Source organism: Micromys minutus, assembly GCF_963924665.1.
Source record: "Micromys minutus genome assembly, chromosome: 25".
NCBI lineage: Eukaryota > Metazoa > Chordata > Mammalia > Rodentia > Muridae > Micromys > Micromys minutus.
The window spans coordinates 6,471,205-6,487,502 of NC_137960.1; the positions used below are offsets into that span (position 1 = coordinate 6,471,205).

The 16,298-nt window shown below is 43.9% G+C and overlaps 1 protein-coding gene across 2 annotated transcripts in view; it reads right to left on the reverse strand.

Annotated features, from left to right (window-relative positions):
- Positions 1 to 16,298, reverse strand: part of BTBD9 (BTB domain containing 9) — a 328,964-nt gene that overhangs the window by 264,864 nt on the left and 47,802 nt on the right. For both annotated transcript variants that reach the window (XM_080937967.1, XM_080937966.1), the window contains exons 5-6: positions 9,672 to 9,891; positions 6,237 to 6,356 (exon numbers count right to left, since the gene is read on the reverse strand). In XM_080937967.1, coding sequence (XP_080794093.1) covers positions 6,237 to 6,356; positions 9,672 to 9,891 — 340 coding nt within the window. The remainder of the gene's footprint in view (positions 1 to 6,236; positions 6,357 to 9,671; positions 9,892 to 16,298) is intronic.

Here is a 16,298-nt window from a genome sequence, read left to right on the forward strand (position 1 = left end):
GAAGCCAACAAAGCACACCTAGAACAAGGGTTGTAAGCAGGTCTTTAGAGCATTTTTCAAAAGGAAACTTCACCCAGTTACTCACACCATTGACATGCACGAGCTTGTACACTGGGTGGCTGTGACGAGCTAGAGCAGAGCAACCTTGGGTAACAGTGATGGTGAGCCTCCTGCAGTATTCCTGAAAATGGCTCTTCCCACGGGGGTAGGGAAGAGAAACCAAGCTCAGTGGTGGAATGCCCCCCAAAAGGGCAGCAAGGGCTTCACCTAGATCCTGTGTCCTGCAGCTCCAGAGCAGAGCTGTTCCTTTTGTTTTGCTAGATTTCACTTGGTCATTTATTTTATTCTGGAGGTTGAGCCCAAAGGCTTGTTTGTGAAAGCCGAGGTGTTCCCACAATGCTGCACGTGCAGCCAAGAGCCACTTCTTCATCTCCTGCCCAGTAACCACAGTGGATGACATGGAGTCAGACGCTTTGCTTAAGAGAGAGCTCAGCTTTCCAGCACTCAAGTTCTGCATCTATACAACAATGTAGCCCTTTTTTCTCCCATGAGGCTGCTGCAAGAATCATACAGGGGAATAAACCATGCCTAGTCCACAGCAAGTGCTCCCTTCCCAGCGTCCCCAGCCCCTAACTTTCTCCCTGGAGGCTCACTCCTCCTTTCTTCTGTTTTGCTGACTCCTCATCAATATTCAGTGACTATGTGTTACTCTTATTTATTTCAAGGTTCCAGAAGAAGGCCTGAAAACCTGATTTGTAAGAAACCAGAATAACTATATCACAGAAGCCCATGTGCCCTCTGCTCTGCAGCCCTTGACTCCTGAGCTGGCTGGCACATAGTGGGCATCCACAGACTCTGGGCATAATTAATGCTTCCCATCAGTAAGAGACTTGAACAGTACAGATAGTTTCACGTGCTATTTCACAAACCACAGACTTCAGAACAATTTATATTTAAATACGGTTTTATTTTTAAAATCATTTTAAATTCTCTTGTGCTCTAAGTAAAATTGTTATAATACAGTGACACCGTGTGGTTATGTTTTGCTTTACATTCTTAGGGGAAAAAATGTTCCTATCCATGTAGGCTGTCAGTGCTACTTCAATTATGTCATCAAAGGTACAGGCAGAGGAACAATTCAAACTCAGTGTTTGCTAAAATGCCTATTTCTTCAAAGTGGAACCCTTCCCCTCTTCTACATCTAATATGGCATTTCAAAGGGTTGAGCTTTCTGGTCCCATGAGGAGAGTAAAGAGTCAGTGTAACTGACTAGGAATCTAAAGCCTCCGGGTGAACTGCTCAATTATGCTGGTGTTTGCCTTTCAAAGCAAATAAATGTTCTGTCTGCCCAGTTAGTGGATGAGATGGGGCAGAGGGAGTGAAGGATGAACAGATACATCCACATCCATGCGCTGCTGGCCTGGCAGACAGAGAATGTCCCCATAAATAGAAACACTTCTCTCCTCATTTGCTGTACCTCTCCCCTAGATCTACAGCCCCGTGAAGGTGCCATGATCTAATGAGAATGGGTGGGGGGAATGCCACAGCTAATGACAGCAGGGAAGAGGGAGCCGAAATGGATGGTAGCAATAAGAGAGATTCAAGTGCTTTATGCCAACAAATGGTACAGTTTTAGTACACATCTAATGAGGCTTCCTACAGAAGACTAGCTACTATAAATAGCATTCACCATATACCAAAGAAAGCCTACATGTTGAGGGCAAAGACCAGATAATATCATGTCCTGTCTCTCAGTTTACAACACTACCACTCTGGCAACCTTACTTAATACATGCCTGCTCCCAGTGACCCTGACCACTAAATCTGTGTATATGCCTCTCTCAACTGACGAATGTAGAAGCTCTGACATCCACTAATGCCCCAAGCTCAGGATCAAGTACAATATAGAGCACAAAGTAGGCACTCATTTGCTGAATGAGTAAGGGTGGATGAGCAAGCGAAGACAGCTTTCTTTCCTGAGCTAGTGAAGCATGCCTACATCCCTGTTCTGAGTAATAACAGAACCCCTCTGGTGAGGTGTTTATCACCACTCAAGGCCTGAATGTAACCCCTGAGACTAGAAGACAGACTGGCAGATGTTCTGCAACACCCCTTCCTTTCTCTGTGACTTACTTGGCACATTATAATTTCTTGCTCTAAGAAAACAGGAATAAGAAGGGAAAGGAAACAGCAGTTATTCAAACAGGCAACAGGAATCAAAGGAAAGAGTCAGTGGATGCTAGAATTCAGTGCACGGTCTCATGGGGTGGTATAGTCACTATTACATGACACTCCAAAGTCAACTGTTCCAACTTAGCCCACACACCCACTGTCTGCCTGAACTCAACATTTGATTACAAAGAGTTCTGAAAGTATTAGAAAAATATGTAGCATTCTGTAGCACTGGGATTCTTTAGCACTAGAGCACCTTTCTAAACAGGATATAAAACCAGAAACTATTTCAAACACTGACACTGACAAGAGTTGACTTCGTTTTTTTTAAATGTAAAATTTTATTTTCAAAAGCATCAATATAATACTAAAACACAGTATCAACTCACATAGCACACAACAACAAAAAGCATATCACACACACACACACACACATACACACACACACACACACACACACACACACACACACCTGAATCGATGCAAAGTTCTTACAAGTAACACAGTGTGGTTTGGTCTGAGGATGAAGAGTGCACACAGATAAACTGCAGGTCACTGTTTTTCACCTCCAGCTAAGGGCTAAGGCGGGAGGGAGATGGTGTTAGTCGAGCCTTTGCTCGCACAGAACAGCCCCTCCCCCTTCACACATAAACATGCCTGGGAAGGCTCCAGAGAGGGTCAGTCGCCTCCTTCCTCTCAGCACTGCTGAAGTGACCACTATGTGAGGCTGGCACTTCCACTACTGTGCCTGTGAGTGGATGCTGCCAGGTTACACCGCACAGGCAGAGGAATGGCAGACCTAATGTTATGTTAGAAGTTTTATCAGAACCAAAAATACACAAAACCTGCTGCAAACATTCAAAAATGAACAAGTCATGTTATTGAGATACTGTTTGTGGCAGGCTCAGGACACTACAGGAAAGTGCTCATAGGCTCGGCTGTCTAGAAAAGGCACAGTGGCAGCTTAATAAAAGTCACCATACCAAAAATGGCAACCTTCTCTGCAGGTCAAACAACACCTCAGATTCTCAAAAGATGAGTTAAAAAAAAAAAAACAAAAAGCCGCTCTACATGAGTTTCTACTTTCAAGCAGCCCTCACACTCGGTAACTGACAAAGTTCAGAGTGCGGTTCCTGCTCCTTTTGGGTGCACTCACCATGCTGAGTGAGGCACAGATTTACCACAAGCAAGTCTTTGAGCTGAAGCTAGGATTGGGGTGAGCTCCATCTCCAGCACAGCTCAGGTTCGAGCCACAATACCAACTGACTTTTGGCTAGTCTCAGAAAGAGGTGTAAGTAAAATCTCCCATGCTTCAACTGATAAAATATCACTTTTTTCAATGTAACGGATGAAATCTGCTATCCACACAAAGCATTTAAAACCTTCAGCATGAACCTCAAATTTCAGTGTCCTAAAGAAAGCAAGCCTTGTTTCTTTCCTAAAGAAAGCAACTCGGGGAGTCTGCCACCACCCAGCCCCTCTTAAGGACCGCACTGCTCAGATGAAACAGCTCATGTTCAGGTCAATGCCAACTTCATCTCTCGCCATCAGTCAGCGCCTACACAACGAGCCCACACTGGGTACGCACTGCACACAGTGTCACGGTCTGAGTGTTGTCCACAGTACTAAGACGTAGAACCCCATGCCTCTACAGCTTGCAATTTTACTATCGGAGGGAAACAAAGCAACACAAAGGACTCTACAGAGCACAGGTGACACATATACAAAAACACGATTTAACTAACCTAAGAAAAACGACACCCTTACGTACTAAGGAAGTATTTGCAAAATGAAGCACCTGCAAGAAGTTCATTCCGAATATTGTCTAAGCAGTCAATAAATGATTATGAAGGAAAACCAAAGCTCCCTTGGATAGTCAAGTTAAGGTCTAATTCTTAGATTCATTTTAAATGCTGTTAGAACAAAAACCTAGCGGACAACGTATGAAGCAATGTAGGAGACATGTTAAAATGTTCATTGTTTTTAAAGCTTTCTGATGCTGGTCCTGAGACCCCTCCCTCCTCTGGCTCCCACCATCTCTCAGGCCACCTTTGCTGACTCCGATTTCTGGTCTAAAGCTGATATACTGTGGAGGTCTGACTGAGAACGGCCCCCGTGGGTGCATGTCACTTGAATGTTTGGTCCTGAGTTGGTAGGACTGCTTGGTAGTGGCCTTGTTGGAGGAAGCTTGATACTGAGGCTGGGCTTTCCCATTCGTGACTATGTGTGTGTGTGATGTGTGCACGAATGTGCCTCATGTGTGTGAAAAAAGAGGCAAACTCTCAGCTACTGCCCCTCCAGTGCCATGCCTGGCTGCATGCTCTCACCACAACGGTCGTGGACTTGGCCTCTGAAACTTTCTTCTGTAAATGACTTTGGCTGTATGCTTTGCTACAGCCACTGAATAGTAACTACAACATATGGTAAAACAGAAGCAGGCAGCACAGCACAAAAATGACCCTGTCAAAGTCAGGTCCATAGGAGACTTTAAGGAAGGAAGAAAGGGATGGAGGGAGGGAGGGAGGGAGGGAGGGAGGGAGGGAAGAAAAGAAGAGAAAAGAAAAGAGAAAAGGGAAGGAAAAGGAGAGCCGACAGAAGGCAGGTGTCAGTCCCTCTGGTGAGTTTGAGGGGAGAAAGCACAGCTGAATCACCGTGATCCGCTTCACATTCCTCCTGCTTCTAATTACACACAATGCACTGTGCTGCCACCCAGGCCAAATGCTCACACTCACGCGCTGCTTGTTTTCAGTCGGCTGTAACCATTAGATGTCACCGTCATCTCCTGCTCCTGCTCCATATCAGGTCCCTCTCATTCCCCAAGTATCCCAGATTCCCGTGCAGTCCTGAGACATGGAATCTTCACTCAAGTCCTTGTTCCTCTTACTTTAATCCATTCAAAACTCCTCTGAGTAAAGGAGCAACTGCCAGACTGAGACACTTAGTCCCTCTTTGGGGAAATAAAATTGATTTTCTTCATTTTCACAGAGATCCTGGGTAACAATATTGTGCCCAGTCAACGCCCATAATAAAAATGCAGGCAATATTTTACTGTCCTAGTGCCTAAGGGGTTCGGTGAAATTCCTGTTCTAAGTTAACCACAGTTCAGAGGTGACTCCTGACCAAGGGACATGCTCACCCACTCACTCCATGTCAGTCACAGCTATTAGTTAGGGTGGATGACATCTTATTATTAGTTATTATTAATATTAGTGGGGTGGCTGATGAATATGGACCAGCTCCACATTCTCCCTGCTTTGCACCCACCGTTTCTCGTCCCTCCACACCTCACTAATGGGCCCATTTTCTGCCTCTAACCTTGCCTCTTGCCTTAAAATTTATAAAAGGGCACTTCTCCAGTGGGAAAACAAACAGATCTGCATAATTTGAGGGAAACCTGAACCACCTTTTCCAACTCCCAATTCCATACCAGTCTTGTAGAATTATAGGATGTTTAGATCATTGTTTAACCTAAAGAAGAATATAAACTATTAGAAGAGTAACCTTTGGAGATTCTCTAAAACAGTCTTACATGGGGGCTGCCAAACAGCAGGATCTGCTGGTACTGAGCTGGGAAAGGGTGTGAGCACGAAGCCCGCCAGCTGAGCCAGCCCTGCGCCTTTGTCTGACACCACTTACAACACCAAGGCTGTCAAGCCACACCTGCCATCCTCTGATGCAGGAAAAGCCCAAGTACATCAACATGGACACGAGCATCAGGGCTCCCCTGCTGGCTCTGGAAAGCACCAGGAAGCCTTCAGAGCACTCTTCCCTGGGTGGTAAGGAAGCAACACTCCCTGTAGCCAGAACTGCTTTCTCTGTGTAGGCAATAGTGACTGCAAAGGACATTTCTGCCTCCCAGATGTTACCTGTTTCATCACAGCCTTCACATTTCTAAAAAAAACCACGGCACAAACATGCTGAACAGTTCCACATTGCCTTCCATACACTAATCTGATTTCCTCTATAGGTTTTTGTTTGGGGGTTGTTTTGTTGTGAGAGTGGTCTCCTTCTCAAACTCCAAATGTCCTTAAATAAAGACAAAATGAGTAACAGTGAGCACTCACCTGCAGACACGAGCTGGGAAATACAACTTTTGCCAAGACCGGCACAGGTAATGTGAGTGATCTATCACTCTGATCCAGTCAAGCTCATCCATGGACACTTCAATAAAGTAGGAGTAAGACCTGTGAAGAAACAAGCAAGCTTATGGTAGAGCCACAACCACCGGAGGGAAAACCTGACAAGGAGCCGACATGCGCAATTCAGTAGCTGTACGCTGTGCTTCACAGTCACACTTGAACTCAAACTTCCTCTCAGCTGTCTGTCTCCCTCATAATGACAAACTGAAAGGCAGACTGCCTTCTTTAACGTGGTCAGACGACACGGCCAGACCATAGCGACAGACTGGTAACTTCGGGAAGGAGGAAGGAGACAGGAAACAGGAGAGTGATGGGAGTGAGGACAGAGCAGGCCAGTGAATCCCTCCCTGCTCGGAGGGAAGGCTAAGTGGGATGGTGGACTGGTTCTCCACAGAAGCCAGCTTCTCCCCAGCTACCTCTCAGTCTCCCAGCAGAGCATTCTGGAAGGCAGGCTGCAGGAGAATAAACAGCATGGGTGGAAAGGTAAGGCTGTCTCCTTTGGATGCAACTTAAGACGAGCCAGCTAATAACCAGCAGTAATGAGAACAGCCATCATCCTCCCGAGGCAGCTGCCCGGGACCATTACATGCTGGTCCCACACTGAACAAATCTGTATTTCCTTGTCATGGGCCAAATTTAAATTTGAGATGCAGTTATTACTTCTACTGTAATATCAACAGGAACAATCTTGGAAGATTTAGGTGATCATAAATGTCAGCCTGCAACCCACGGTTGTGACCAGAAAAGGTCAGCTTATCTTGTGTCGTCCCCTCATTTTCTGCTGTCCCCTCAACTCCCATTCATTTTATTGCTCAGTCTCAAACTGCTTATAACCTTTTATTGAACCTCTCTGAGTTATGTGGGATATAATTTTACCACACATCAGAATCTTTTTGGCTTAAGATTTTGAATTTTTCACCTTTCTTCAAATGTTAGCCATGTGTGTGAGAAAAGAACATGGCAATGCTAAGTCTTCTGTGACTCTAACAGAGATGCTAAACAAAGTGGACTAAAGATATTTAACATCATGGAAACAAAAGCAATGCTTTCAGGTTCAAGTATACTAGCCTTTACCTTTATCATTTTTATACCAATTTCATTATTAGATGAATGAGATATGTAAAGCCCTTGGGATACCTATCACACACAAGTAATTAAAGTACAATACAAATACTATTATTACATTGTTATTGTTAACCAGGGGCTCTTGGAAATGAGACATACTGAATTAACTCCACCATCTTCAATTATGCTTCAAATATTCACCAAGATACATGTCGGAAAATACACTTTTTTGAGATTTATTTTGAAGTGTATGTATGAGAGAGCGTGTGTATGAGCATGCATGCATGTGTGCGTGCATATCTGCCTAAAGAAGGCAGAAGAGGGCAACCAAGCTCCTGAAGCTAGATTCACAGGTGGTTGTGAGCTACCTAACATGAATACTGGAAGCCAAATTCCAGCCCTCTGCAAGGGTGGTATGTGATCTAACTACTGAGACATTCCCCAGCCCCGTGAAATATACTCTTAATAAGAACAGAACAAAAGCAATCACCTAGGGGTCTCAAACACACTACACATACAAATGCTGACTTCGCCTTTAAAAGATTCCTCCAAGCATGGCTCAAATGGGCAAAAAAGCCAAGATGGCCACCAGTGAGCCAACAAGACCTTCCTTCCGTGTGCTCAAGTCATGACACTGCTACAGCTGAACCGACAGGCCCAGACCCAGAAAGTCATAGTGAGCTAACGGTGAGCAACACTGCAGACCACTTATTCTGCTCGTCACTGTCCCTGTGCTCCTGCCACCACAAATAGGTCACAAGCCCAGGGAAGCATGGCTTCTGCTGGAAGGGAAGTGCTCTTGGAGCTGTGAGGAAGCTGGGTGTGCATCATGGCCTGAAGCCCACCCCACTGTTCTCACAGCCTGGACTCTACTCCAAGGATGCTGTGTTCTACACCAAAATATCCTTAGCTATAGGATGATTTGTGTCTTAAAGGTATTCGTACTATCCAATAGGTAAGGAACCAAGCAATGTTCACCTATATGGAAGGATGCCAGGTAACATTTCAAAACCAATACCATGTTTAAAATGCAGTAACTGAAACATGAAATTAAAGCCAGGTGCAGTGGAGCACACATATCTGCAATTCCAGAATCTGGTAAACAATGGCAGGATTGCAAGTTTGAGATTAGGCGAGGCAAATTATTGAGACTCTGACTCAAAAGAAAACAAAATTTAAACAGGAAAGCTAAGTTTCTAGTATAGCTAATCTTATGTTTTGTGAAGCAATGTGAAGCTTCTGTATGTCTGTATACATGAGATGGATAACAAACACAAGTTAGAGACATACACATTTCAGTCATGGCTGGTGATGAAATTACTAGCGATTTTTATTTTCTGCTATGTGCTTTTCTGCATTTTTCAAAATAAGCACTTACTCAGTGCTTATATAGGAGGTGGAAAGGGGAGCTGGAGAGATAGGAGAACAGGCTACTCTTCCAGAGGAGCCACGTTTGATTCCGAGCACACATATGGTGACTCAACTATCTGAAAATCCAGTCCTAGGAAACCCACTGCCTCCTTCTGGCCTCTGGGAGCAGATGATGCATATATATACATGCAGGCAAAACACTCAACACACAAAATAAAATATAAAACATTTAAATTTAAAAAGGTCAAAAATATGTTTTTAAGAGATCTAACTTTTAAACTCTTGCCCAGAACCCATTTCAGGAGAAATAGCAGACTGTACACAAAGAATAAGTCATCTGAACCTGTGAAGCCAAAGCCTGTCATCACTGAGCATCTAAGGTCCTCTTCCAGTTCTCTGGCCACTTCCTTGCTAAAAGGACGTGCTGACTAGTTTTATGTCACTTGTCACAAGCTAGAATCATGTGTAAAGGGAACCTCAATTGAGAAAATGCCTCCGTAAGATCCAGCGGTAGGCATTTTCTTAATTAGTGATTGATGGGGAGGGCTCAGCCCACTGTGGGTGGGGCATCCCTGGGCTGGTGGTCCTGGGTTCTATAAGAAGCAGGCTGAGCAAGCCTGTCAGCAGCACTCTGACATGGCCTCTGCACAAGCTCCTGCCTCCAGGTTGCTGCCCAGCTTGAGTTCCCATCTGGTATTTCTTTGGTTATAAACTTTAATGATGAAGTGTAAGTAAGATGAAATGAACCCTCTCCTCCCCAATTGCTTTGGCAATGGTGTTCATCACAGCAATAGTAGCCCTAAGACAGAGGACCTCTCTGTGAAGAGAAAAAAAGGAAGAGGAACCAAACCAGATGACCAAAAAGTAGGGTCCTCACTAGCAAATATAGCATCAGCTCCTCAGAGACAGGAAGGATGCACCCACCGGCTGTCACGGTCCCACAGGAGTAGACGGATGTGGTTTATAATGGACGGCTGCCCAAGCTTGATCTCAATGCCAGAGCGGCAGTCATCATCGATGGGGTGCCTGGAAAATCCATGATCCAAGTCATAGTTCTGAGTGTCACCATCCAGCAAGGCCGACTTCAGCTCTCCTTTCACAACCTGGGCCCCATACTTCATAGTTGCAATGTTTTCTTCAGGTACTACAGTTGGAATAGAAGGAGCAAGCTGATCATTAATTTGAATTATTCTGCAATAGTGACAGAAAGGTGAACTTCTAGCATTATAGCCAATTCCAGTACCGCATTTGATATGTTCCATAGGCAAGTCTATGGAAATCAAAAATATATATACACTGTCCACTACAATTAAGATAGCATTCAGCATTCAAAACTGAATGTCACTACCATAGCTAAATGTCACTACCATAGTAAGCCAGACACTAAGCATTACTGAGAAAAGTTGATACTAGAAACACAAGTAGTGGGACAAATATACCATCTATGATGAACTCATTCTATTAGCAGGTTCAATTTAACATCCGCTGAACAAAACTAGCCTATAGGACGACCTGTACCTGCCGTCCGGACTGAGGACAGCTGTACGGCAAAGCAAGCGGGTCTGTGCTCAAACAACAGAGGAGAAGCCCCAGTGTTAGTCGTTGCTGGTCACATACAGACAAGATTAATCAACTTCCAAGCTGAGAAAATAGAATTCTATTTAAAAGAAAATACACATCATTCAAGTGTTTGTTTGTTTGCATCAGAATCCTCTCTCCATTGAGATTCATGTCTGGCCTTTCGAAGTACTCTACATACAGCAAGCTTCCTAGGTAGGGAGGGTATCTCCAATGCTGACATCCTAAAACTGACACTCTCCATAGAGGCTGCATAAACATGTTCCAAGACAATTTAAATCAAGGCTGTACTCTGAGCTCACCAAGTCAATTTCTTAATGTCAACTTCAATTTCTTAAGAGAACACTGCCTGTCTCCTACATGTTCTCTGGAAAGACTGGGATGATGTTTGCCAAGCATATAGTATGTTCTTTAAGAAACGGACATTACTATATTACATGCATATGTAAGAGAACTATTCAGGTTTGCAACATAAACCCTGAGCTCCAACAGTGCACATACAACTTGGCCCCACTATAGGAAAGGAAAATGAGACTTATCAGATATGCACAAGAAACAGACAGGAAGAATTCAGCATTGCAGAGATGGTTGGAAACAGGTTTACCAAAGTCTTCAAATGAAGACAAGTAAAGACAGTGGGTCCTCAAGAGGACACTGGGAGCTAAGAGCAAAGGCGACCAAGTGAGACAAGTTGGCAAAACTACCCTGCATGGTGGAGTGAACTGTGCCTGAGTTCTTAGAGGCGGCCTGGAGTGCCAATTGGTGTGGGGACCAAATGTGTGTACTCGGCTCCACGCTGGAGTGGAGGCCGATAATAGGTTAAGCCATCCTTTTAATAATCACTACAACAACCTCACACTAATCCTCAGAGCACAGCATAACACTACAGCCACCACAGACTAGACGGGGAAGCACTGAAAGCTCAGTGGACTTCCTGCCCAGCAAGCAGCAGAGCTGATGCCAGACCCCAGAGGGTCCCACCACTCGTATAATTCTGACGGGAGGGGCTGTCACCTACAGCTCTGACAGCTCAAGCTAAGACTAAACCATAAAGGGGACGGTCACAAGCCTCCAAGCTTGGAAACCAAAGCTACCTTCCTTCAGCACCAAAATCTATCAGACTCTTGAATATACTAGGTACAAGAGTTTCCAGTGATTATAGCTGAAATCTAACATAGAAATGAAAGTTTATCATGAGCTGAAGTCTTCTTTTGAAGTTTCCTTCGAGAGCCCTCGAGCACTTTCTAGCCATTCTCAACAGGTTCATCCCAAGAGCATCTTTCACTCCCAGCTGAAGATCATCTCTCTATACAACATCTATTCCCCGAGGCAGCTGGAACATGAGTGTCTGCTAGATAAAAATACAGTTCCATTGGGTTTTTTTTCCCCTTCAAAATCCATAGTTAAATAATGAATTTAAAAGGAAAAGTAATTCTGAAAAAAATTCAAATTACAAAAATGTTCAAACTGTTAGGATTTTTTTTTCCTAAGTATTCTTAGCACCTGTGTCTCCCTATGCATGAAGAGAACTCTTCAAAATATAAAGTAGCAGCAGGGACTGAGTGAGACCATGAACAGCAATTATAATTTTCTTTATGTTATTTTAGAGTAATATTAAAAAATTAAGCTTTATAGCCTTATAGAACAAAGGTAAAAAAATTATTACTAGAAAGGGAGAATGGGGAAGGAGAGGTTATCTCAAGCCCCTCCCCTCACTAATCTCACAACTGAGGTTAGTGTCTAGGACTATGAAGTGATCTACACAGGATGCTTCACTGGTAAGGAAGGGTTGTCACCAGGTGCTAACACCTAAAACCAAGACTCTGCAAAGGCAGACAAGGGGCTGAGTAAACATGCTCAGAGACCGAGTCATAATTTCGAACCAAGCCACCCAGCAACACTACCTGAGGCATGGGGCTAATTACTCTGTGGTTTTCTTTTTATATTCCTAATCATCATTTGGGGACATAGACACAACACAGTCATTTATACCAATGAGCTGTGAATACAAAAATCTCTCTGCCCACTAGACTCTCTTTACCCAGCCCTACTACCTAAGTCATCCACGCCCTTCCTAACTGTCCTCAAGAATGTACAGTCCTCCTCTCCCACAATACTCCCTTACAACTGTGGCATCAGAACGGTTTTCCCAAAGCTTTAGTGTTGCTGTAACCTTCCTGTTAACCCACTCTGTGCGGGCCTAATCTCCACATTTCTCAATGCCAGTACTCAAAACACACACACTGGAAACAAACAAGAAGCTAGGTACAAGAAGTCATGGACAAACACCTGCTTCATTAGCACAAGTCCAGAAGTTTAGGCCAGCGAGACGTTTCATTTCACTTGGCAACTACAGGCAAGTTACCAAGGAACAGCATGAGACTAAACAGGACCCCACCCAATTTATTTATAGAGACAGATGTTCAAAGCTGACGGTGTACAAACCACTCACTATACTAGACTCAGCCTCAGATGTTCAGCATCCAACAGGACAAGAGAACCCCCACAGCCACTAAACACCTTTACGAATGAACACACAGCAGAGACAACACAGCAGGAAAAGGGAGTCAGAGTTAAAGAGTCATTGTTATAACTGAGTTTATATAATCGGCGAGAAAGACTCAGAACTCTAGCCTAGAAACACGGCAAGGATTAGCTTAGTCACCTACAATTTTTAAGTCTTGACTTAGGCACTGTAACAGGTGCTAGATGACCATAGGAAAAAAGTGTCATAGGCAATGGTGTCTTTAAAGAGTTCAAGTAACCAACAATTATATCACAGTTGCAAAGACCCAGTCTAGTAACCAGAACACAAACATACAAACACACAAACAGACACATACGCACACACACAAATTTACATATTGACTTTTACTCACTAAAAAATTAGAATTTGTGATATATTCCTGCTATAAACATGCAGAAACAAGAAATCACTGTTCTCTTCCCCAAAGGCTAAAACATGAAATTAACAAACGAAGTATAACTTGACATTATTAGAAAACGCACTGACTTTTGAGACAGAACATCTCCAGAGCTAAGATTAAAAGCTCGATGTTAAGAGAATGGAAGAGAGGTGGTTCAAATATCCTAAAGAAAAAAGTAATTTCATTAAAAAGTTAATTTCCTTTCCCTAACTATATAGATAAATGCTTATTGTATATGGGTAAAATTCATGTAATCTATCTTCCAAAGAGACCAACCAGAATTGCTGAGTAAAAACCTCTTCTGGATTACCCACCCCCTTAAAAATCTGCAATCCAGTAAAGCTTCGGGATAGGCAGCTGAGGGGGGAATCTTCTAGAAACCAGTTAGTGACCTCAAATAAGAAGCCCTCATGTCAATGCAGGTCTCTCTGCACTTCCTGGTACGTCTCAACATACCAACACTCATGCACATACACACAAACACACGCACGAACATGTCCACGGAAGAACAAAACCATCACACAAACTCTGCCAGTAGATCCAAACCAAGCAAAGCTAGCTTCAGAACCATCAGCCTAGGAACAGCTCTGCAACATTAGACCTTGTTTCCCAACTAGGGAAATGCACTGAAACAATCCTCTGAATGTTTGGTGACATCTCTTAGAAAACTGTCTCTTAAGGAACTGCTAGAGATGTACTGTGCTTCCTCAGTATTTTTATCATTAATTTTACTACTTAAATACTGGTATGAGTCATAAAACCCCCTCCTAGTCAACCATCCCTCAATGATCTATGATTGTCAAACACTTTCATAATCTGTTCCTTAATTCCTGCCTCAATTTCTCCTAAATGAAGAATTCAGCATTGATGAGCAATGATCACAGTAAATACATCACTTCAGAACTGAGTGCCTCAACTATTCCAATTCAGGAAGCTCACAGATTACTAGAGTGCACAGTTTACACATGGACTGCCCAGCTAATCAATTCTAAGGAAACATAACTGTATGAAGTGCCAAATATACCCACACCTACATCCGTGACCCAACCGCATCTTCAGCAAACCCAGTTCTAGGGCCCTATCAGCCAATCATGGGAAAGAAAAGGAGGGCCTTACATAGGAGGAGACCAAATGTCACCTTTCCCTCCTACTCTAGCTGAGGCTGACCTTCACTTGGCACTCAACTGCTTCCTAAAACCTTTGCAGCATGTTCTCTAGTGCTACATCATTTCTCTGCTGCCTTTCCCTCAATTCACAAACTGAATCTCGAACACCCTGTGTTATCCTTCCGAACACAATGGCTTGATTCACAGCCTCACCACAGTTTATATTTAAGTCCTGTCAATTCTCTGCCCTGACTGGCATCATGAGCCATCGTTAACTGCCTCTCCGTCCAGCAGCTCTCTCCTGGTTAGCTTCTGTGGCTCTCACAGCTCTTCTGTCTCTGCTTCTCCAATTCCTACTCCAGATGTCCAAGGCTTGGACTCCTTTCTCTGTGCTCTTAGCCTTCCTGTCCCCAGCTTTCACTGAACACCAGCAATGTGCCTCCACTTCCCAGGAGCTTTACCTCCAGAATCATCCACCACTCACTGCTTGTGCTGATCAGTGTGTCCAATGGTCAGGATAAAAGATCAATGCTTAAGACCCTCAAGAAACACTGTACTTCAAACCCCAAGAGAAAAAGAAACTGTTTACAAGAATGTGGTGACCATTGAGTCACACAACATACAGAGATGGGGAACCACACCAATACTGACAGCAATAGTCTGTTACTGAGCTTATGTTTATTCAAATCATTTCAGTTAACCCTCGTAACACTGGGATAGAAAACTACAACTCGAATCATTTGCTGCCAGGTCACATAGCTGCAGACTAATTCAGTTCTTAAAATCAAACTTGTCTGGCCCAGGAACTGGGGAAATACTCAGTCTACAAAGTGGCTACCACACAAGCAGTGAAGACCCAGCCCTGTCTACCAGTGCACACACATGCTGAGTATTGTAGCATGCAACTGTACATCCCAGCACTGGGGGAGACAGAGTCAGGCCAGTCCCTGGGGTTTGCTGCCCAGTCACTCAGTTCCCAGTAAAAGACCCTGTCCAAGATCAAGTTGGATGACTCCTAGGGATTTTCCGAGGCTCATCTCTAGCCTCCAATTTGCTGTGCACACATATGCATGTGCACCCACAAAATTTGCGAGGCCCAGAAACTAAAAATAAAATCTAGATCTGTTAACTCAGAAAATAAGACCAGGCTGAGGAAATCTATTTAGGGCCCACCAGCAATTCAGGAAATGTCTCAAGTCAGTCAACAGAATCACTGTAGGAAATGGCCAGCCTCACCAGAACTGACACACATCAGAAACCCTCCAACTGAAAAGAGCACAGAAGAAGCAGCTCGGCATCTCAGGTGCACTGTTGCTCACTAACTCTAAGAACTGAGCTGAGGTTCACCTGGCACTGTTGACTATCCTAAGGGAACAGGGCCTTGGCAATTCTGGCTTTGTAGATTTAGAAAACCATGGTAACTTACCCTAAACATAATCCTCAATTTTACATCCTGCTAGCACCAACATCTTCTTTCTTGGAATCTTGTCTATATCTCTGTTATTTCCCACTGCTCAGCCATAACTCCACTGTTGTCTGCTGTGTATTAAATTCTCTTCTCACAGGTCTTCCCGAATCCAGTTTAATTTCATCCAAACCACCCAGGAGAGCACCACCATGGGATGATTGTGCAGAAGGCATTGTGAGTGGGTGAATGCCAGTTTGGAGGACGGGTGAAATTAATAGAGATAGTTGAGCATCTGAGAGGCCCTGACTAAAGAGCTTGATAAAACTAACCACCAGAAGGCTTGTGCTACCGCATAGTAAAATGTCTGCATGCCAGTTTATACCAGATCATGGAAATCTTTGAATATTGATTCAAATCGTCTTTCAACACAATGACACAGAAAGCATTTTATAGGGCGGAGAGCCGGCTCAGTGGTTAAGAGCTGCTCTTCCAGAGGTCCTGAGTTCAATTCCCAGCAACCACATGGTGGCTC